The 23,455-nt window shown below is 37.9% G+C and overlaps 2 protein-coding genes across 2 annotated transcripts in view; both read right to left on the bottom strand.

Moving 5' to 3' along the window:
• Positions 1-1,679, bottom strand: part of LOC123756556 (protein bric-a-brac 2) — a gene marked incomplete at its 3' end in the record, with an annotated part of 92,066 nt that extends 90,387 nt beyond the window's left edge. The window contains 1 exon segment of the mRNA XM_045739806.2: positions 992-1,679. Within this exon segment, the coding sequence (XP_045595762.2) occupies positions 992-1,048 (57 nt within the window).
• Positions 1,680-8,492: 6,813 nt separating this feature from the next.
• RpS7 (ribosomal protein S7) lies at positions 8,493-22,470 on the bottom strand. Its single transcript, XM_045739553.2, has 5 exons — positions 22,335-22,470; positions 14,962-15,135; positions 13,232-13,413; positions 10,237-10,387; positions 8,493-8,646 (listed from the first exon to the last, which is right to left on the bottom strand). Exons 1-5 carry the CDS (start codon positions 22,431-22,433, stop codon positions 8,569-8,571), a joined length of 684 nt encoding a protein of 227 aa, XP_045595509.1. The 5' UTR covers positions 22,434-22,470; the 3' UTR covers positions 8,493-8,568.
• Positions 22,471-23,455: the final 985 nt, after the last annotated feature.

Consider the following 23,455-nt stretch of genomic DNA (forward strand, 5'->3'; position numbering starts at 1 on the left):
GTTTATATTCGTTTATGTAAAAAAACTTTATTTAAGACATAAAATTGTTTAAAAAAAAGGTAGACATTCACGCTCTTAAAGTATTTAAGTAACTTTTTGGTCATTTATCGCATCAGCAATACATACGACTGTATTCTGAAACCATCTACTGGTCTATATAATTTATCAGAATTTAACATAAGTAAATGACACGAATCTGATTTATTTTGACTACTAAAATAAAATACTGAATATAATCTGGCCCCTGGAGGTGTTACCATAAAGACCTCTGAATATATTTCACATTCAAATTCCATATTTTCCATTGAGCATTCTCTCCCATGGATTAGAAAAGTTGCACACATTACCTATTCCCTACGTTCTTATATATAAACCAATATTCCACCGAGATCTTTCCCACGTTTTGACTGTAACTTGACCTACTCTACAGCAAGTTATCCAATACCCAAGCCTAACCAAACTTAGCTTAACCACCAAGTTAAGTCAGACGTAACCTAGCAAATCTTTGAACCCCCTCCCCTACCCCCTGTCTGTCTAACTTACCCCTAACCTAACCAACATTACAAAAAGCATTTAGAGACAGTTTGTAATTTTTCTAAGCATAGTTTTACACAATATTAGAACAACATGATTCCATGTGTTGATTCATGAAAGACAGTTTTCCTCTGAAGGAAGCCTACACCGGAATATAAAGGTCTGCAACCCAGACCTTAACTTGATGTTAAGGTCCGAACTTAAGCTCTAAAATACTTGAAGTTTAACCAGTTCTAAAGGCGTGAACGCCATAAACACGTGATAGGCAGTTACCAAGAACAACGGCCATTAATAATACAGATGTGGAAAGGAAACTGCGCAAAGGAGCCCCATGATATACCCTCCCTCCGCCCAGATGTAAATGATCAACACATATTACTAACGAACATAAATACCAATCAGAACACAACATACATATACCAAAGGAAAGAAAAGGAATATATCATAATGGACTTACCTCCCACGGCGGCTTCAACAGCACACGCAGACTCGTTAGCTGATGTACCAGTGTCATTGGCTTGAGGTCTAACAACCTCTGGCACAGCTATAAAAGCCTTCGCGATAGCCATTCTGCAAGTATGGCTATCGGGAAGTCCTGAACGTAGTCCAGGACTCAATGGAACCTAATCCTGCAAGTCCTGAACGTAGTTTAGGACTTTAATAAATGATCGATGAAGATTTGGTCTCCCAAGAGGTGTCACGGGCGTGAATGACCCTTGAGTCGTAGATTTGATTTGACTTTCTCCTACAAAAGCGAAAAAGTCAACGTCCATTGTTGTTGTAGATTTAGCTCCTCGGAACATAACATTCCAAGTAGCACAGGCTATGGCGAGCCCGTGGTATACAGTCAACGTCCTGTAACCACTGTATATATATACACCCACAAACATAATACACCTCACTGTGTATATAAACCTGGCCATGGGTGTCACTACAGATATAACACACATTAACACTGTTGTCTCCCGCGACCCGCCGCCAAACTACCTCCCTTAACCACTTGGAGACAGCGGTCACTAACCACAGGTCACCCAGACTAACCTGGAATTACCCGTCGCGGCCACGCGTACCCACACCACCACTCACAAACTACTCACAATCCACTTTACTAACACCAAACCATCTTGAATTGATGACAAGATTTTTCAGTTTATATTGGCTGACAACTTCTCATCCTTTTTAGTTCTGAAATAAACACGTGAAAAATATAATAAGAGGATATTTGGCACCAGCAGATGGCGTCACCAAACAAAATGTCAACATTTGTACCCATAAAGGAGTTTGAGGCTTTTATTAATTTGGTCATTTATCGCATCTGAAATACACACGATTGTATTCTGAATCCAGCTTAGTAACGTCAACTGATGTCACGATTACTTTTTATAATTGAATATTAATAAATGACCTCATTCGTATTGATTTTGCGAAAATTCTTGTGTCCATTTTCATCAATCCTAAAATAAAATATAGAATCTCGTTCCTGATAGTGTTACCATAAAGGGTTCGGAATGTGTATAACACCTCACTGATACTTGTGTAATTATAAAAACTACATAAACTTAAATTATACAGCATGTATAAATCTATATATATATATATATATATATATATATATATATATATATATACATATATATATATATATATATATATATATATATTTTTTATATATATATATATTTATATATATATTTATATATATATATATATATATATATATATATATATATATATATATATATATATATATATATATATATATATATATATTTATATATTTATATATATATATATTTATATATATATATATAAATATATATATTATATATATATATATATAAATATATATATATATAAATATATATATATATATAAATATATATATATATAAATATATATATATATATATATAATATATATATATAATATATATATATATATATATATATTATATATATATATGTATTTTTTTCACATAAAAGCATAATACAGTTGTGATCAATGTTTTCCTAAACTTTTAATGTGGCTGTTTTCTTACTGATATTTTAATATATTATTTTAATATTATTAGCGATGACCTTCGCTGGACCCGCCTGCTGTAGACGATTATAATACAAATTAGAACTGCAAAAATAAAAATCTCTTATTATGCTGAAAATGTTATGAACTATTCAAAACTGTAATCCCCTGGAGGTTATGTTCCTAGCTTATTCTGGTGTTTTTTGTATTTCCAAATACTTGTTTGTTCTGTAATCAGCTTGGCATTGTGCCGAGTCATTTTTAGGTATTAAACAAAGCTTGTATAAGCTTATAAAACCACAAAATTCTGAGCATTACCGTGATTACGTTCAAAACTGACTGAATTCATATTGAATACCGCAGATATTTTTTCATATAGTTCGAAATGAACTTATGTTTCAACGTCATTGTTATATGTGTTTGTTATATATATAAGGCTCATGATAACGATAAAGGCCTACAATTCTACCAGTAGATTTACTAAACTACATTACTAGTAGATTTACTAGTTTACATTACTAAACTTCTATTAATGGTAATCTACTATTACTAGTCTACTAATATATATATTACTAGTTATTAGTCTATTATAATTTTTAGTTGCTGCAGTGTGTTAATTTGTTGAATCAAATTAGGAATTCGAATATAGTAGGATTTTGTGCAGTCAACTTATTCGAGATTATTATATAAATGTTTGACTAAGAGTTTAGGCTTGAATAAATACACAAAGAAATCACAAGTGTGTTCTAGTTTCAAAGTGTTATGACAAAAAGTACAGGATGAGACACCAATCTCATTCTGTAACTACAGTTAGGTAATTACACTCTCACCCTGTAACTATACTTACATACTCACCCTGTAACTACACTTAGGTATTTACACACTCATCCTGCAACTACACTTAGGTAATTACTCATCATGTAACTACGCTTAGGTAATTACTTATCCTGTAACTACACTTAGGTAATTACTCATCCTGTAACTACACTTAGGCAATTAAACTCATCCTGTAACTACACTTAGGCAATTAAACTCATCCTGTAACTACACTTAGGTATTTACACACTCATCCTGCAACTACACTTAGGTAATTACTCATCCTGTAACTACGCTTAGGTAATTACTTATCCTGTAACTACACTTAGGTAATTACTCATCCTGTAACTACACTTAGGTAATTACTCATCCTGTAACTACACTTAGGCAATTAAACTCATCCTGTAACTACACTTAGGTAATTACTCACTCATCCTGTAACTACACTTAGGTAATTAAACTCATCCTGTAACTACACTTAGGTAATTACATATCCTGTAACTACACTTAGGTAATTACACATCCTGTAACTACACTTAGGTAATTACTCATCCTGTAACTACACTTAGGTAATTAAACTCATCCTGTAACTACACTTAGGTAATTACTCATCCTGTAACTACACTTAGGTAATTACTCATCCTGTAACTACATTTAGGTAATTACTCATCCTGTAACTACATTTAGGTAATTACTCATCCTGTAACTACATTTAGGTAATTACTCTCATCCTGTAACTATACTTAGGTAATTAAACTCATCCTGTAACTACACTTAGGTAATTACTCATCCTGTAACTACACTTAGGTAATTAAACTCAACCTGTAACTACACTTAGGTAATTACACTCATCCTGTAACTTTAGGTAATTACACACTAATTATTCAAATGTAGATATGATAGAGCCCAGTAGGCTCAGGAATCTGTTAATTTAATTATCAGATTCTGTTCTACTCTAATTCTATAATTAGCTCTTAGGACGCTGACAATATGTTCTTAAATTGCATAGGTTCGCGGTTAGTGAGGCATCAAGATGTTGGCCACCGCCTGGTACTTGGGTAAGGTGAAAATACAAGGAGGAAACTTTACCGAGAATAATGCTAGGATGCATGACTGTCACAAGTATGCCTAGCTGTCTCCAGGACATGCTTGTCTTCCCCCATGTTGTTCACGTCTGTCCGAGGCGGATTAGAGACAAGACTGTCACACAGAGACAATTAGAGGACAGCTCAGACAGACACTAGAGGACAACACATATGGAAAACGCACAGTAATGATAGAGAACCGACACAGCAAGAAAGACAAAAAGAACCGGCAGAATACACATAGGATCGACACACAGGGACAACAGACAGAGAACCAGTACAGACACATGACCGACGGAACGCACTGTCCGCACGCCACCAGTAGACAAGATCAAGAAAGCAGTAGCGATTCTTCCACAAACGAAGCTCGATCGAAGGAAACAAGCCCTACCACCACCTTCCTCAGACCCCACTGAACCGCTGCCGCCACACTATGCAAAACAAATCAAAGATGATGGGGGGGGGGAAGAGAGAGAGAGAGAGAGAGAGAGAGAGAGAGAGAGAGAGAGAGAGAGAGAGAGAGAGAGAGAGAGAGAGAGAGAGAGAGAGAGAGAGAGAGAGAGAGAGAGAGAGAGAGAGAGCGCGAGAGAGAGAGAGAGCGCGAGAGAGAGAGAGAGAGAGAGAGAGAGAGAGAGAGAGAGAGAGAGAGAGAGAGAGAGAGAGAGAGAGAGCGCGAGAGAGAGAGAGAGAGAGCGCGAGAGAGAGAGAGAGAGAGAGAGAGAGAGAGAGAGAGAGAGAGAGAGAGAGAGAGAGAGAGAGAGAGAGAGAGAGAGAGAGAGAGAGAGAGAGAGAGAGAGAGAGAGAGAGAGAGCGAGCGCGAGAGAGAGCGCGAGAGAGAGCGCGCGCAAAGAGCCAGAGAAGAATCTTAGTCACGATAATGAGTACAAAGTTTTGGTGGCCAGAAATTACTTGCGCCACGTGTTGCACACCATCAATGCAGTTTCACGTCTAACTAAAAAATGCAATGATCAATATCAGCCAGAACGTCTTATGACCTATTCTCGGTCAAATATCATACAACAAAATTAGCATTTTTTACCTCAAGATGTCGAACATTTGGCAGCGAACTCTCCGGATACAGCTATAGAGCTTTGTGTGAACCACATGACCCCAGGGAAAATCCTGTATGTAGTAGGGGAAAAAGTTGTGGTGATGATGGTAATGGCGCGCGTATGGTGGACATCGAGGGCAAGGCTAATTACTGTCAGCTGTATAGCGAGGGCTGAGACGGGTGGAGGAGCCGCCAGACGGACCCAGAGTACCTGGAGGTGATGGTCGGCGCCAGGACCACCACCCTCACCCCCCTGGCGTACCCTGCCTCACTTATTGATTCTTCTCCCCCAAGCCTCTCACCACACGGAAAATTCTGACAAAGATGGAGCCAGGTGTCACAAATAGGTCATGAATAAATCTATGGTAAGCTTGTTTTTTGAGAGAGAGTTTTGCTGTAGTGTAACCTCATCCCTGCCTACTCAACATATCTACCTATATTGAACTGTTGTCTCAAGTAATCCTCAGATCTTGATGCAAGAATCAACACTTTCATTCATACAAGCCTTTGAGGTCACGGAAGACAGGTACACTATCTGGGCCAATTATAGTATAATATCACAATCAAAATAAGAGAGTATATCAGTGACAGCGACAGAGTATACTCTGCAACCTTAAATTTACATACTATACCAAATATCACGACACATATATACATATCCACTAGAACACATCTCATTAGGAGAGTAGGATGCATTGACCAGCATATGGGACAATATTAATGAACCACTTAACTGGTTGGTTGGGTATAAGAACAGGTGCCGTCTCGTATGGGCCAATTAGGCCTTCTGTGGTTACTCTTATTCACTCTTTCTTCAGTTTTAGTTAATTTATTATGCACATCACACCCACCTTGAGAGAATTAGCGGAAAACAAAAATTAAGGAATCTAGGCATGCTAGCCTAAGCAATAATAAGTGATCCTACATATTTTTGTTACCCGGAAATTTGTTCCATATATTAACCACCCTATTTTCAAGTTAAAAATTGGCTCAAGAATTAAATACCAGAATTTAGCCGAGCAAGTTACAATTCAAGCTATAATTTTTGTGTTCAATAGGTACATGCTGGAGAAATTTCGCTATTGGTAAATACTGCTTTCGACACGGCTGTGAACAAGTGAAATGGACGGTCAGCCAGCTTGTTTGAAAAACAAGCTTCAAAAAAGTAATTGGATAGGTGATTTAGTCCATAATCCTAAAATTAAAGTACTATACGTATGAGTTTGGTCTAAGGTACAAATATGAACCCATAGTAGCCTTGCATTATTGAACTTGGACAAACTAAAAACGTCTTTAATGGCAACAAATTTAAGGTCTATCGTAGGCCTAATGCAGGCAATCATAGTACACATGTGCTATACTAGACAGGAAGTTTTGCAATTTTGTTTACTTTCAATTTATGATATAGAAAGTGGTTTATTTGTGGCCCATCGCTACGTCCTTCGACCAGTTATAAGTTCTATCATTTCTGGAGGATGGGTTGAATACACGTCTCTTTGGGGAGGGAGGATTCGAAGCTCCATGTATCGTGCTCGAGACTCAGTGTAACCCTATTAGCCTTTATCCAGAGAAAAGTAAGGTATGGACAAAATCTAGGAAATTTTCCGAAATCCTGAAAAGATCATGAAAAAAATGGTTTCATACAGTCCATTCTCCAATAATGAAAGTTCTGTATTTACAACAATTAGTTGGTAGGAGAGATGCTGGAAGGTACAGATGGGTAATATTAGCCATATACAGTAAATTTAATGCTGTAGAATTATTACTTTGGGGGAAGCTAGGTATACCATAGGCACAATCCTGTATAAACACCAGAGGTCCACGGTTGTTCAACATCCTCCCACCGAGTACAATAAACATTGCCGAAACAACCGTGGACATCAAGAGAAAACTAGATACTTTTCTTCTAGAAGTGCCAGACCAATCGGGTAGTGGTGGATATGTGGGCCGCTCCAAATAGCAGCCTGTTGTACCAAGCTCCCAAGACAAAGCCTAGACTCAGGCTGGGCTTGAGAACAACTCACAGGACCCCATCAAGCAGGGACTGTATACATTTTTGAGCCCGAGAAGGTAAGCAGCAGCAGATAGGTAACTGGTGGCATACATGAATCAAAAGTCAGCCATGGAAGAACTGCAATTTGAATGTTGGTAATACATCTGGCTTGAAAATTTTATCTTTGAAAATCTTTCAATTTCAAATAAATAGACCATTTGGTTTAAATCAGTGTCCACAACATTTCAAGTTGGCGAGGTAAGATTTCATTAAGATTATATAGTAAACAAGTACAATAATTATTCTTCTGTACCTAGAAGACTTCACTTCTGGCACAGAAGTTAAAGTTCTCGGAGATTTGGGATGCCAATACAAGAGCAATGTAAGGTATCAGACTTACCAAGAATTTTATATTGGGGGCCAGTGGCTCAAAAGGGACATTAGCAAAGCAAGACTTTTCTTATATTGAAAATCAGGGCATTCCACAAGGATGTGCACAAAGTTGAGAGGACTATTTAACACAATGCATGTTGCAAGATATTCAAAAAGTAAAAGTTCAAAGACAGACAAGAAGAGCAACAGGCAATGGTGTGATCAATGATTTTATCGAGGTACAAGTGACTACGGGACACTGGAAAACATGATTTTCGATCCTGACAATCAGGATATGTATGACTAAGCAGGGCATTCTGGATAATAAGGCCTTGTTCCAAAAGTCCCGATGAGTGTCGTCGCTAGTACAAAAGAGCAATTTCCCAACTGCTATGGCAGGCAAGGCAATTATTGGAAAACACTCGTGCAGTTAACAGTAAAGTGTTAATCCGGTGTGGTCGATAACTAGCCACAAGCAAAGTTACATTTAACACTATGCAATGTATGCCAGGTGATTATCTCCACACTTAATACAGCAATTTCTCTGAGCTTGGCAGTCAACATTTGCAATATTAACTAAAGAGGCACAAAGGATATCACATCAGTCGCAGTCCTCTCACCAAACGGAATATCTTTTTTTGTGTATCAATTTTGGGATAAAAATAAAATGTATTTTTTTTCTTCATTTACTTTAACGTTTACAGATAGGTATCCCGGAACTCGAAGTTCACCTCCTTGCCAGTTAGCTTCTTGTAGACAGCAGCAAATGTGTCGACCTGGAAAACATGTATTTAATCAATATTCCAGTATTTAATTTTATACTATTCCTCTATATAATGCATATTCAGCTCTTCTTAGAATAAACACTCAGAAGTCATGTTCAAAAAGGATCATCATTGTTAAGGTTATACATGATTTTCCCAGATATATCGCACAGTTTTCATTGCGATTCTACACACAGTACATCAAATTCATAGAGTAAACTATATCACTTGCGTGTATTCATTCCATTTGTATTGTAATGTTGAGGATGCACAACACTCCTCCACTTCACCATACTTTGTACAGTGCTCAATCATGAATTCTAAATGTAATTATCTACAACCCTAATGCCTTACTCCCCTCACTAGTTCTCCATAGCATACTGTAAGCTTCTCCAGAAGGTACTCTCACCCCCTCCCCACTGCTTTCTTAAATTCAACCCCTAACTCCAGCTTCATTCACCCTTCTTGTCTGGCTATTCTCAGGCACATTGTACTTTCATTCACTTCATTCCCTAAACACCTTTCACTTATATCACCCCACACCCATCAACTTGAGCTGGATGGTAGTAGTCTCGCTTCATGTATATCTTTGTTGGCGTTCAATCCCCGACCGTCTAAATGGTTGGGCACCTTTCCATTCCCCCGTCCCATGCCAAATCCTTATCCTGATCCCTTCCAAGTGCGATATAGTTGTAATGGCTTGATGCTTACTCCTAATAGGTTCCTCCGGAACGATCACCTCATTCTTCCCCTATCCTACACACTTCCTGCTAAGCAACAATGCATAGTTCGCCATTACCACTCCATGCAGCCCCTCTGCATCTATTCTTATCCTATTTCTCCTAACCAGCCACTTACCTTTCTTGCCATACTCTTAGCTTTGAAGAAGTTTCTTTAGACTTCTTCAAAGTCTAAAGACTTAAAAGGAGTTTAAGACTCCTACTCTATAGCCCAGAAGAATTACCAACCATTTATCTAATCGTCAACGGTAGCACAATTCTACTAGTTATCACACAGTATAAATGTGTAATCTTGTCCATGTGCATAGTTCATCCTGCCATTTTTATCTTGTTCCAAATTTATGTAAATTTATGTATAACTATTGTCAAGCAGCAGAAACAACATGATGTTTTACTGTTAACAAAAATATTTTAGAATTTGGAAATGTTTGTTTATAGCATTGATTGGAACGAATGCTTCAGGCTAACTACAAATTACTCTCCAAATAGGACTGTGTTTTCAAGTTCCAATTTATAAAGTCAATGTTTCAAGCAAACAATAATGCAAATTTTTTTAAAATTGGGATAGCATGTATAAACCATTCCTCAATTTTATATGTTGTATTTAACTACAATCTATTAATGATGGTACTGCACAATAACTACTGGAAAAATAGAACCAGGCAATCAACTACAGTACTGTATTAAAATGTGACAAACTGCTCCATTCACTGACAACTACTTAATTTGAAAAATGTCATCTTTAGCAAAACCCAGCCTTAAATACATTTTTAAATATAAAATTGCAGAAATTTACTAGTAAATCTTAAGACTAATGCAATAGTACAGTACTTTATTTTTATGTATTTCTTTGGCAGATTACCTTGTGCTCAATGTTAGTTTGCTGTGCCTTGTCAAGATGAACCTTGATCAATCGGGAGCCATCAAGTCTAACTCGGATCCTCTTGCCCACAATCTCGGCAGGGAAGACAAGATCCTCCAGAATGGCATCGTGCACACAGGTCAAAGTCCGGCTGTAAAGATTTGTCTGTTATAATGTGAAAATACCTCGTACAAATGAAATGACATAATAAGAACTTCAGTTCTTCTTAGAGGATATCAAGTACCAATCATGGCACATCATGCTTGAAGGGAATGGTCATCATTGTATATGGATAATCAGAATAACTATTCTAACAATCTAGTTAAATATTAAAACATGTCCTTGATAGGAATAGCAGAATACTTGAAAGATGTGAATGGGATAAAGAAAATGCTAATACAACAGTGGTAAATACAGTAATTTTTTTTTTACAAATAGCCCAGTTTATTTAATAGTCATCCAGTAAAGTGCTTATTTATGAATCCTCATCCTGATCCTTGGTACAACTGCCTAACGTTTACATCTTTAGGATGCAAGTCTCTGTTGAACATTCAGGTTTGTTCTCAACTCAGAATCGAGAGTTCCGGGTTTGAATCCCAGGCGGGACAGAAATAGTTGGCCTCGTTTCCTATCCCATCCACCTTAGCAGTAAACAAGTATACAGGAGTTTGTTTGTGAAGTTGCATCCTGGGGAGGGTCAATATGACCCGAGGGAGTAGGTGAGCAATTATCAAAAGAAGGCACCAAACCGGGAAGACTATGTAGCACCATCAAATGTGCAGAATAATCAGAGGGAACTAAATATCGCCAACGATGTCAATACGAGAACAGAAATGCATAAGGCGAATGATATCAAAAGTATCCAATTCACCAAGAATTCTATCGAGGGACAAGTGACAGTGAGGGTATTGAAAATCAGGACATTCCACAAGTCGGAAAGCAAGACACGCTCGCCCTGGAAGTCAGGACATTCAACAAGGATATGCATGACTGTAAGAGGCACAATGCAATTTGAACAATAAGGAGCAGGGTGGTGCTCCATTAAGTGACAGCGAGTTAAGCGTGTATGACCAATACACAACCTTGCCAAAGCCGTTTCCCATCGCCGGTTATGGTGGCAGGAGGAAGGTCATGTGGATACACTACGCTTAAAAGTATGTAATTTGTTACCAACAACCCTCCCAACAGGCAAGTATGGAGGATTAAATAACTTGGTAAAAGTTGGAATAAGGTATACCTTTACGGGAGATGGTACAAGAGCGGATAGCTTTCCTAGCGGCAGAATCCACACGCTCATTTAAAGAAACGCCAATATGGCTGGGAACCCAACAAAACTTAACCGACAACAGAGTAGCCAACACTGTCTGCAGAATTAACCCATTGGTGAAGGAGGAAATGGAGCGGGAGTGTAAAGAAAAGTGCTCAAGGAAAAGGAGTTTCAGAACCGTAGGAGGGGTAAAAGCTTTAGTGATGTGGGTCAAGGATGTACAAATTCTTGAAGTGGGACTCTCTATGGGGGTGTTGTTCCATTAAGCGACCATGAATCAAGTGGGTGTGATATACAGGTACAATCTAGCCAGAGCAGTCCCCCAATGCTTATTGTAGTTATCCTTAAGAACACAGTCTATCACCTCTAGTGCCAGCGTAATGACTGCCGATAATTGCGGATAACAGCATGAACGACTGGGAAAAAATCTACATAGGGAACCCATATAGGGAGCCTTAGAATATAAGCCTGCCCCAACTGAAAGCTACAGGTCAAGTTTGAACCTATTTCATATGCAAAACAAATATTTGTGAGTATACTTTTGGTTACGAGTAAACATGCCCCCTTTGTTGACAAACACACTAGGGACAAGGTGAAAAAATTAGTCTTCTAAATGTTCTTGAGAATTAGGGCTATGTCAATGAAAGAAAACTAAGAAAGCAAGCATATTCCTTACACAACTTTCCTTGCCCCATAAAGGTTCAGCCCAAGACCATTTTTTGTTTTAAATTCTCATAAACTAGAGGATTGGAATACTCTTACAAAGCTTACAAAGGAGATTAACAAGGAATGAAGTGCTGAATCCTAACTATCACCTTCAAGATAATCTAATTATAATTATCAGGAGAAAGTAAGTAATTATCAAAAAGAAGGCACCAAACCGGGAAGGTTATGTAGTACCATCAAATGTGCGGGATAATCGGAGTGTTAAATATCACCAAGGATGTAAATACGAGAACAGAAACGCATAAGGCGAACGATATCAAAAGTATCCGAGTTACCAAGAATACTATCGAGAGACAAGTGACCGCGGAGGACAGTCGGAAAACAAGACACACGCTCGTCCCGGAAGTCAGAACATTCAACAAGGATATGCACAACCGTAAGAGGGACAATGCAATTAGGACAATAAGGAGCAGGGTGGCGCTCCAAGTGACCATGAGTTTTATCAGGAGAAAGCACTAGGCTAGTATGACTATATAGCACATGGGGACACGAGGACAAGGATCTGGAATAGGACAAAGGGAAGGAATGGTATACAATGCCTTAGACCGACTGCTGACCTGTAAGAAATGAGGTCATTGTGGTACTGACCAGTCTAGGTGGTTGATAAGGTCACCTTAAAGAAACCTGGGATAACCTCAAATGAAATTTGAGGCAGCAATTTAAATTACACATTATATCCACCCAAAAAATTAAAGCTAATTAAAAATCTCTCAATATGGTATATTTATAAGCCTCCACTACCACCCATTTTCATCCAAACTGGAGAAAATACATTAAAGATACACACACACATTAGAAGGAATTTTGTCAGTGTCAGTGGTAGTTAAATGGAATGCATTAGGCAGTGATGTAGTGGAGGCAAACTCCATACACCGTTTCAAATGTAGATATGATAAGAGCCCAATAGGCACGGTAATCTGTACACTAGTTGATTGACAGCCGGGAGGTGGGACCAAACAGCCAATGCTTAACCCCCCGCAAGTACATAGTAAAATAGCATACCTCCTGGGTCTCTTTTGCTTAGGAGGGTTCTTCATCTTGCGAGTTGGCTTCGCTAGAATGCGGCGCTGTGCAATCACAACAACATGTTTGCCGCTAAATTTCTTTTCCAGTTCACGCACCAGGCGCTGTTGTACACGTTGAAATGCACGCAGCAGTGGCACAGGTACAAATATTGCAATGCACTGAAAATATAACAATTATTGCCAACAAAGAACCAAAATTAATTGATTTTGAATTAGGAATATTTATAATACATGCTATACTATACTGTATTCACAAAATAAAACAAAATATATATATACATTTTCTTGAGCTTTTCCTACTAAATTAACAGGAAACTCATTTAGTAAGCATTTACATAAAAAATGAAAGTACTGTATATGAAATTACAAAGTTTAAATTTATACAAGCATCCACGTTAAATGAACCACCAATCACTTGCCAGTTCATATTGGGTGCAGCCTTACGCACATTGCAAGATGTAGTAACTTGCTGCCCAATGTGTAAATTTAGGCTCACACGACATTATTTGTAGTTTTGACTATTTATGGATAGCAAGATTAATTAAATAATGGAAAACCCATCTTGAAACCCAGTATAAGAAAAACACTGCCTAATTACAACCATGCTATGATCAAATATTTATGACTACTCCTTAGTTTATATCAAAATCTATAAAGATCAACGTTAGATGGTTCCTGGAAGAAAAATTAGAATGTAGATGTTGTACATATACATTTCTCATTTTGCACACTTAGAAAATACAAATTCAATAGTATGTGGATTAGAATTTTCATACCAAGTTTTGATGAGCAGGTTTAATGTGGGTAAGCTGCAGCTTCAGCTAATTCACTGCAGTTTCAAACTCTCTCAAACTCTATGTTCATTTACTTCTTATGTTTATAGTCTAGCATCACTGTACGTCCCAAGCATTCAGGGATAATGTACTGTATTTGCTGCTGGAATGTGGAGGGGGCCATTATATATTATGAGTCAAGTATTTTATTTGGGTAAAATAAATTGAATTTTGGAAGACTGGAAACTAATCCTACTTTTACAATACTCTGTATTTAAATTTTGATCTGGTTGGTTGGTTTTCCTTGAAAGGAGGCAACATTCTTGCTGGTGCCAGATCAGTCTAGGTGTGATGGCCTGCCATAAAACAACAAGCTTTGATTGAGGAAGTAGAACTCCTGTACCTTCAAAACTGGCCACAGGTAAGCAAACCCTTCTAGTATAGAAGTTGGAAATGTACAATACATATTGTATATGCACTTTCTAAGCATTAAAAATGGGCTTTTAACACACATGTGCATAACTACTGTTGGAAGAGGAGGACTGCCAGAGACTGCACTGAAGTAGCCAAAATTCTGCCTTGGGCTAGTTCGTTAAGCTCCACACCCTGCATGGGACAACAGTGCCTTTCTATGACAAGTGCTTCAGCAGCCAGCTCACCAATAACACTTTCTTACTCTATCCCCCCCCCTCCCTCTTCCTGGGTGACTTTTGTAACTATCCTTGTCAGAAACCGACATGTATATATATTTCCACACATACAATTATAGGTACAGTATAACAATACTTACCCAAGAACTAACTGGCACATGGTCTATGAGACCTAATGTTTGGTATAACATTAATACTAGACATTATATTACAAATGGTTAGTACAGTCCAGTTTATGTTATGATCTTAAAATCGTACTTTATCGTTACATATATTAAACTAACCTTCTTGTCCCCAACATCAATCTGCTTGGCTCCAGTAATTGAGAGTTCTCGAAGCTGTGCTTTTAGCTCCGAGTTCATCTCCAAGTCGAGCAGAGTCTGCCCGATGGAGTTTTCGAACTCATCGGGCTGTTCAGCCGTCTGCTTGGTTATCTTGCCGTTACAAAACTGCGGCATCTGTCAACAAGACATTCTAATAAGAATATAGCTAATACAAAAGTTATATGTTTAGTAAGGTAAACATGTATAGTACCTCTAACCTATTTCTGAGCAGCGTTAATTTATCTTCACAAAAAGTGAAACATTTTATGTTCAACACCCTCATGGTGTATACACCATTCTACTTTTGACAAACTATTTTGATTATCAAATTTCCCATATTATTAATGTAGAATTAAAAATGGAAACAACCCGTAGAATTTAGTTTTTAGTACACAACCTAATTTTTCATACTGTGGGGAAATTTGTCCAAGCAAATTTTATTATGTTAATCTATAATAATGGTGAATAACTACTAGAACCTATCTGTATAGAGGTTTCGCCATATTTGATATTTTCCATACCCCCAGCCTCAAAATCTCATTTTCAAACAGAGGTGAGCAACCTATACTAAGGTATGCAAAAATCACACCAGGACAGTACTTCGGATTTGTAATCCTGAGGTTCTGGGCTCGATCCCTGGTGGAGGCGGAAACAAATGGGCAGTTTCTTTCACCCTGATGCCCATGTTACCTAGCAGTAAATACTGTAGGTAACTGGGACAGCAGACAGCTGCTACGGGCTGCTTCTTGGGGATGTGTGACAAAAACAAAGCTTGGTCGAGGACCAGGCTGCGGGGACGCTAAGCCACAAAATCATCTCAAAATAACCCAAAATGAAAAATGAACCCTAGTATTTTATTTAAAATATGCTCAATGACTTTCCCCAAGGACTAAAATGGTTTTTCTTGTTACGTCAATCTACAATAATCTTTAAAAAAACGACCGAGGCTATATTAAAGGAATTACCATTTATATCCTAATTTTTCTAAACTCCCTGGGCAAATTTTAAAGCAAAACTTTAATTTCACTATAACATGGAAAACTATCAGGGAAGAACCCATCTGTAAACAGATTTTTTCCCTCACTGCCAGTATTTCTCAGGCTCCCAGCAAGCATAAGAAATATTGCCGGAACAACTGTGGACATTTTCAAGTGGAAACTAGATTTATTCCTCCAAGGAGTGCCGGACCAACCGGGCTGTGGCGGGTATGTGGGCTGCTCCAAGCAACATCCTGGTGGACCAAACTCTCACAAGTCAAGCTTGGCCTCGGGCCGGGCTTGGGGAGAAGAACAACTCCCAGAACCCCATCAACCAGATATCAACCAGCCCTAATTCTGGACCACTACTACAAAATGGTATAAATGAACTGGGGACCACAAAAGTTTCCCTACACCCACTAAAATGATAAAAAACTGAACATAGAAAAACAAAAATTTGCAGGAAATTACATTATCCAATATGAATTTTACCGCTGGGTCCCCTTCCCCCCCTCTGGAGTCTGAACGTTTTATAGACAATTTCTAAATTTGGAGGTGCACTGGATTTCTAAATCCGTGCACAAATTTGGTCAGTTTAGAAGACATTATAAGGAGGTACCACTGTATAGGCTTAAAACATAGATTTGGGTATAAAAATATTAAGAAATTAATGTTTTTGAATAGGAACAAAAGTAAGTTTCAGACTTGTGTTCAATTGGGAAGTCATTTATAAAAGAATAAGAATATAATGAATGCAGAAAGCCTATTAATCTATGTGAAACTGCTATTTATACCCAACAATGCTCACTTGTGTCTAACCTATGCATGAAACAAATCCAGCAACATCTCTTATGTTACCTAGCACTGTTACATAAATACAGTATGCAATCCAATTTCCGAAATGTTCACCCAATTCATCTATACTGTACCAGTACATCAAAACTTTTATTAATGGGGAAAGTTTTTATTGAAAATTTTAGAACCAAGCAATTTGCAGTGCCCCATAATATTGCAAATTATTAAATGATTGTATTGTTTCTATTGGAATGTCATTCATATCTTGAGGGCTCTAACGAAAACTGCCACAAATAAATAATAAGAGCGTACCCAAGCTTTCCAACAGTCCATCATCCTTACAATGACAACCATGGCTGACACATGCACCTTCAGTTCCAAAACTGCATGCACACAGGAAGATCTCCCAATCCAAAATTCTTGCAAAGTTGGGCCAAAGTTGTTCATCAGGAAGCAACTGTGAGTTTAGGATTAAGACAGACTATTCCGATTCAGAATCCGAGTGAGGAACAAACTGCTTCGTATAGTGATGTGATGAACTTCCACTACATGGAATATAACCCTATAGTTGAGCCAGATATAGACTATATGTTTAACAAAGGTGAATCTGGTGGAAACACTTTGCCAGAATTTACCGACGTTGACATTTGCAATGGTGAGTAATGCTAGCCCAGGCAGAAAACGTAGTGGTGAAAGCATCATCTCCCAGGGTTTGCAGTGTTTTGTGGAGGACTGTGTTTTCTAACAGTTTTACACGTGTGACCAAAGAGCTCAAGTTAAAGCCGAGTCAAGCTCTCTGGGGGCATGTTGGAGCCCATGAAGGAATGACAGGCGTGCCGTGGCTGCCACCACACGGACACTGGAATAGTGACTATTCTTAAATTAACCATGTACAGTACCTTGATTTGATGCTACAGATGCAGGTGTGGGAACAATTCTCTTGTTGTGAATGAAATGTGTGAAATGGATTATTTCACAGTATATTTTGACAAAGTAATGATGGAACACATTGTGAAGGAGACAATAGGACTGCAACTTAGATGGAGGGAAGGAGTTATCAAGGGGAAAGCGCCAAGCCATTACGACTATATAGCACAGGGAAGGACAGAAGGACAAGGATTTGGGATAGGACAGGGGGGAGGGGGGAGGGAGGGATGGTGCCCAAACACTTTGACGGTAGGGATTGAACGCCGACCTGCACGAAGTGAGGCCGTTGCTCTACCGTCCAGCCCAAGTCGTTGGCAACTTAGATGGAAAGGAAGGATTTACATCTGTAATCATGTATACATAGATGAAAAAAAAATGTGGCTGAACTGAATACATTCTTGGTTTTAACAATGCTTATGGCACATGGACAGAAACACATCAAGAGGTATAGTGCAACCTGGGTGCTGTCAAACACCAACATTTAGCAAGTTCACTGTTGTTCCACGTCAGATTCCCACTTCTCTGGTGCACACACTTGAAGGATAACGTAAAAGCAACCAACTGGAAAACAGGGTAATTCTTTAGTTATCTGAACATGTTGTTCAGGTTACCTGAACATGATTTGTACATGTTGTTCAGGTAACCTGAACAACATGTACAAATCTTTTATTTACCAGTGCAGAAGGTTGTTGTGCACATCTCGGTGTTGTTCAAAGGTCAAATGTCCTTCAAATGGGATATACAGCACCTTGAAATGATTAATTTGTAACAGACAGTACTTTACTGAAAATCCTGTATTCAGCTAGCAATGTTGACAAAAAAGGTCCACACATTCTGTGAGTGTGGCAGAAAGACTGATGGCACCAATAGTGAACAAGGGGAAACATTTTGTACACCAATAATTATACCAGCCCCTCCATCCAGTTACTTGCTTGAACACAATACTGCAAAATATGGCACAGTTAAAGGCACAAATAAGTAAATGCCTTTCTTAGAGCTGAGCAGCAGTATTGGTGACTGTCAGTATGCAAAAGTAATGTGTTGGCAGTGACATGGATTAATTAGCATGAGGTATTCACACTGGAGATATGGTATAGTGGAATGCTAAACCCCTGAACCAGACAAAAGAACTACAAACTAGATGACATATTAGACTAACAAATATGGATCCGAGATACCACAATGTTCATTGTGAAAACTGGAGAGTATTAATGCACAGTGATGTAACTATGATCACTACTGTATTGGATAAATACACAAAGGCAACACCACATTATTCAGCACCTGCCACCTATTGGAATTTTTTTTTAAATTTAAATAACCTTTGTACACCTACTGGAAAGTGAGCAAGATACTAATGAGTGCATTGTGTGCCAGACCAGAGTGTAAGAACAGAAATACAGATAGATATGGTACAAAGAGTGGTGCTGTGTGCCATCTCGCTGTCACAGACTACTGTATCACATGCCATTTGATATTTATGTACTATATTATTATAGTTGGCACAATTTATGAGATGCTTATAACCTTACAAGAAAATAAGTTATGTATACTGTATATCTGTACACATCATACATTATACATGAATACTGTACCACTATTGGCATACAGTACCAATACATGTGACCACAGATAAAAAAAGGTGAGAAACTGAAAATAAAAGGACCAATAAACAAAATAAATTGCCAACAAAGGACTACGGCAAACCACCCTAGCCCAGCTACCAAATCCACAACTTCATCATAATATATAGGTACACAGATTTCAACAATGCAGGGGATGACCATAAGCAATCAGTGCAGTCAGATTTGCAGCAACACGACTTGCGAGGTGGAGAGTATAGAGGTCGATTCCGAAGAGGAGTTCTAGTAGAACAGGCAACACCAACTGAAACCGTCATCTGGCCATTACGAATACTGCAGTGGAATATACAAGGGCTTGGAAATAAAAACCACACCTTTCAGGAAGCTGCACTCAGCACAAAAGCAGATATAATTGTTTTGGGAGAAACTTTTCCCAGCCACGAAATCCTTCAGATTAGCTGGATATCAGCACTAACCGGTTCTCATGCTTCCTAGATTCTAATTAACAATACCATCAAGAAAACAATTTTGTGCATGTACATGACAATGCAAAGTTTTACCCTGTGCTACTTAATTAAGGTTCAAAGATCCTGGTAATAACATAATTAAGGTAACTGCAAAAGGCATGCTGACCCATTCAAGGCAGCTCATTTAGATCCACCTAATCTCAGTCATATATATACATCTAACCTACGCCTGAAACAATCAAGAGATCCTACTCTTATTATGTTTTGTGGTAATTGGTTCCACAAGTCAACAACCCTATTACTGAACCAGTAATTACCCAGGTTTGATGCAATACTCTGATCTCGGGAGACTGGTTGGGCATTAGTTTGATAGATCGGTTATTGGGGGTGGAAGCTAAATACTTTTTTCTCTAATAAATACAAAGTATTTATTTAGAATACAACCAGTTTCTTTGCCATTATCAATTACTTACCTGCCTTAATTTTTTACTGTTTAATTTACATGAAAGTGTTAAATTGACCTTTACATCCTGTTATCTGCAATTAATGAATTTTAGTTTATGGCTAACATCTTTCTAAATTCATTTATCTGTATCACCACGAGTTCTATAGAAAACCTCGGTCCTATTTGTTATATGCATTAAAAATATCTATAATTCTCAAAACCTGATGATACAGTTTACAATTATCATGGATTAAACCCACCAGACTACTGTATAGTAAAAAAAATCAATTGCTTTCCTTACAAAATACTTTTTATCAAGCTAATTCAGACAATTATATCCACACTTCCTTATCCAAATAAGGAAGATTTCCAGTGGCAAAATATTTCTGGACCATTACCATTTACATATCGATCCAAACAACAGATTTTCCCACTATACAGAGCAATGAAATGACCCGCAAAATATTATGTACAGTATTACTATATTACATACAGTAGTCTTATACAAAAAATGCTAAATTGAAACCTAAACAGTTCTCTAATTTGCATTGGATTAACATTCAAAACCCCCCTAAATTAATGTCCAATGTCAAGTGACCTTTGTTATTGGGTGAAATGAGACCTTTACCTAATCCGAGCATTGTGAATACATCAGACAGGTCAGTAAGGCAGAGAAGAATTCCAGAGACCTGGAACTTCAAGAGCAAGAGGTCATAGATTTAAACTAAACAAAGCTGCCGGAGAAATATAAGAAAATTCACTTTGGCAAACAGTGGTAGTTGGAACAAGTTAGAGAAGGTGGTGGAGGCCAAAACCGTCAGTAATTTCATAGCGTTATACGACAATGTACTGGGAAGACGGGACACCACGAGCGTAGCTCTCATCCTCTAACTACACTTAGGTAATTCCTCTGCTTTTGCACACAGGTTAATTCGGCACTTGTATATTATTAATTTAACGTCTTGCATGTTACAATAAGTCCTACATTATTGGGAGTAAACTTAAAAATTACCAATATTTTGCCCTTAACATTTAACACAGTTCATTGCGGTAAGTAATTGCTACAAATTCCGCATCCAGGTTTAGCTAGTAAATTATCAATTTCCCATTTTGAAAAAATTCTCTCCAACAGCCTCTCAATCAGAATTTTCCATTTTGAATACCAACAGAGGTTCAAAATGACAAATTTGTCTTGACTGCAAATAACACAAAGTTGCAGGCGAGGAGTCACAATAACGTGGCTGAAACATGTTGACCAGACCACACACTATTAGGTGAAGGGACGACGACGTTTCGGTCTGTCCTGGACCATTCTCAAATCGATTGTGGTCCAGGACGGACCGAAACGTCGTCGTCCCTTCACTTCCTAGTGTGTGGTCTGGTCATCAACACAAAGTTGCTCAGGGGCCCAACACAGTATTGGACGAGACACGTAAACTCTTAACGCCACACTGCGAGGACCAATCACACACGATGGCTCACTAATGATCTTTAACAATCTCCCTCACCTTACACAAATTGACCTAAGCTATAACACTACACAAGGGAGGCTAAACCTCCCACATTAGTATATTAATGAAATTTATGCAAGAAATTTACACCACTAAAATTTACAATAGGTGTAAATTCCTTACATCAATTTTCAAAATACACAAATATAGCTTTTTAACCTACATTATGATGCCCGAGGGAAGACATTACCATTAATAATACACAACCTTATACACAAAAATTATTTTTATAGCCGGTAGTATATAAGACCTACCCCCCCCCCCCCCCCAAGACTACTCAACAAGAGGCCTATGAGCCAATATGAGGCCTATAGCCCTAACACACTACTAAATACCTTAAACACCACTCCTACAGATAATCTAATTAAACAAAAACATTAAAATATATAAAAAACGAAGCAACACGAATATAAGAGAAACAAGAGTCGAGACGCGGCCCACATGGTCAACAAACCCCCCAAAAAAAACTTTTTCCCTCTATAAAACCACAAATTCCGGCCATTAATGGCCCTCCCTGGCACTCCAGCCTCGCCCTGGCCTCCTGCAGGCCCGGCCAGACACTCCCGCCGGCGCCAATACCCGGGAACAGTGGTGAAAAAGGCGTAATATGCGGAGGGTGCGGGACTCACCTTGAGGTCGGCGTGAGCGCCACACGGGGAAGGGGAAGGTGGAGTGTTGTCCCCGACCACATGACGACCGCCATGCGCAACACCACTCAATATACCCATATAAACCTACTAATATTTACTAATATTGACCCCCCTCTCTTCTATTCAAATCTCTAACATATAATCCCAATAATTAAGCAATTTATCCATTAATTTAATCCTTGTACTGCCTATTAAATGCCTTTTTAAACCCCCCTCCCTTACTATCTTCTATTTCCATCTCTGTTCAAATATCTAATATATATAATATAAAAAATAAAACATAATTTATGTATAAATTTCATTCTTGCACCGCTTGTTAATTTGTGGGTTTTCAAATAGCCAGCAGCTTCAAAATAATTACTGACTTCATTTTATTTACAAGATGTTACAAAGACTATCACCTATTCAGTATGTAATACTTGAAGTTAATCTTCCTACAGTGTTACGGTGGCTTTGTGAGAAAGTAATATAATATTAAGTACTAAATTTGTTAACAATAACTAAGCTATTGTTTAATATCAATACATAAATATAAATCGAGTTAATCAAATCGAGTTAATACATTCACCTATATTATACTATAATTTTATCAAGACTTGGCTATATAAATTGATCAGTTATTATAGAGGATTCTGTGGAGGGTTGGTAATAGCCTAAGCTACTTTATCCTTTTGAAATATATTTTATTGTTTAAATAAGCGTACATAGAGGAAAGTGTAGATGAGGGGTTACTATTCTGTTTTAGAACATATTTGGAGGGTAGAAATGCTACTCTATCCTTTTGGGATGTATTTTTTCTTGTCTCAATAAAGATACTTGAAGTTAAGAACATATGGTTGTTTAATATCCTCAGACCGGCCAATGATTGGTAATTTATGGGATGAGTGTTATTACTTGATAATTTGGGTTGTAACAAATTTTATATTCTTTATGTACTAATTGACGACCTCTATAATTCATTATCATCATTAAATTTAAGTACATTGTCATCGATAATTGAGGCCTTACAAGGAATGTAGCTAGTTTTTGCTCTACACTGTGTGGTTCTTCATACAGAATGGGGGTAGCAGCATATTTTGCTGTGTTTACCTCAGCTTGTT

The sequence above is a fragment of the Procambarus clarkii genome, chromosome 25 (genome assembly GCF_040958095.1).
Source record: "Procambarus clarkii isolate CNS0578487 chromosome 25, FALCON_Pclarkii_2.0, whole genome shotgun sequence".
Lineage (NCBI taxonomy): Eukaryota > Metazoa > Arthropoda > Malacostraca > Decapoda > Cambaridae > Procambarus > Procambarus clarkii.

Excerpts from the sequence above, each read along its gene's own strand:
- RpS7 (XM_045739553.2), bottom strand. The coding sequence starts at position 22,433 with ATGGGTATATTGAGTGGTGTTGCGCATGGCGGTCGTCATGTGGTCGGG. Across the intron at positions 13,414-14,961 it reads TTGATGTTGGGGACAAGAAG|TGCATTGCAATATTTGTACC; the intron begins GTTAGTTTAATA and ends TTATATTTTCAG. Across the intron at positions 8,647-10,236 it reads AAACTAACATTGAGCACAAG|GTCGACACATTTGCTGCTGT; the intron begins GTAATCTGCCAA and ends CATGTTTTCCAG.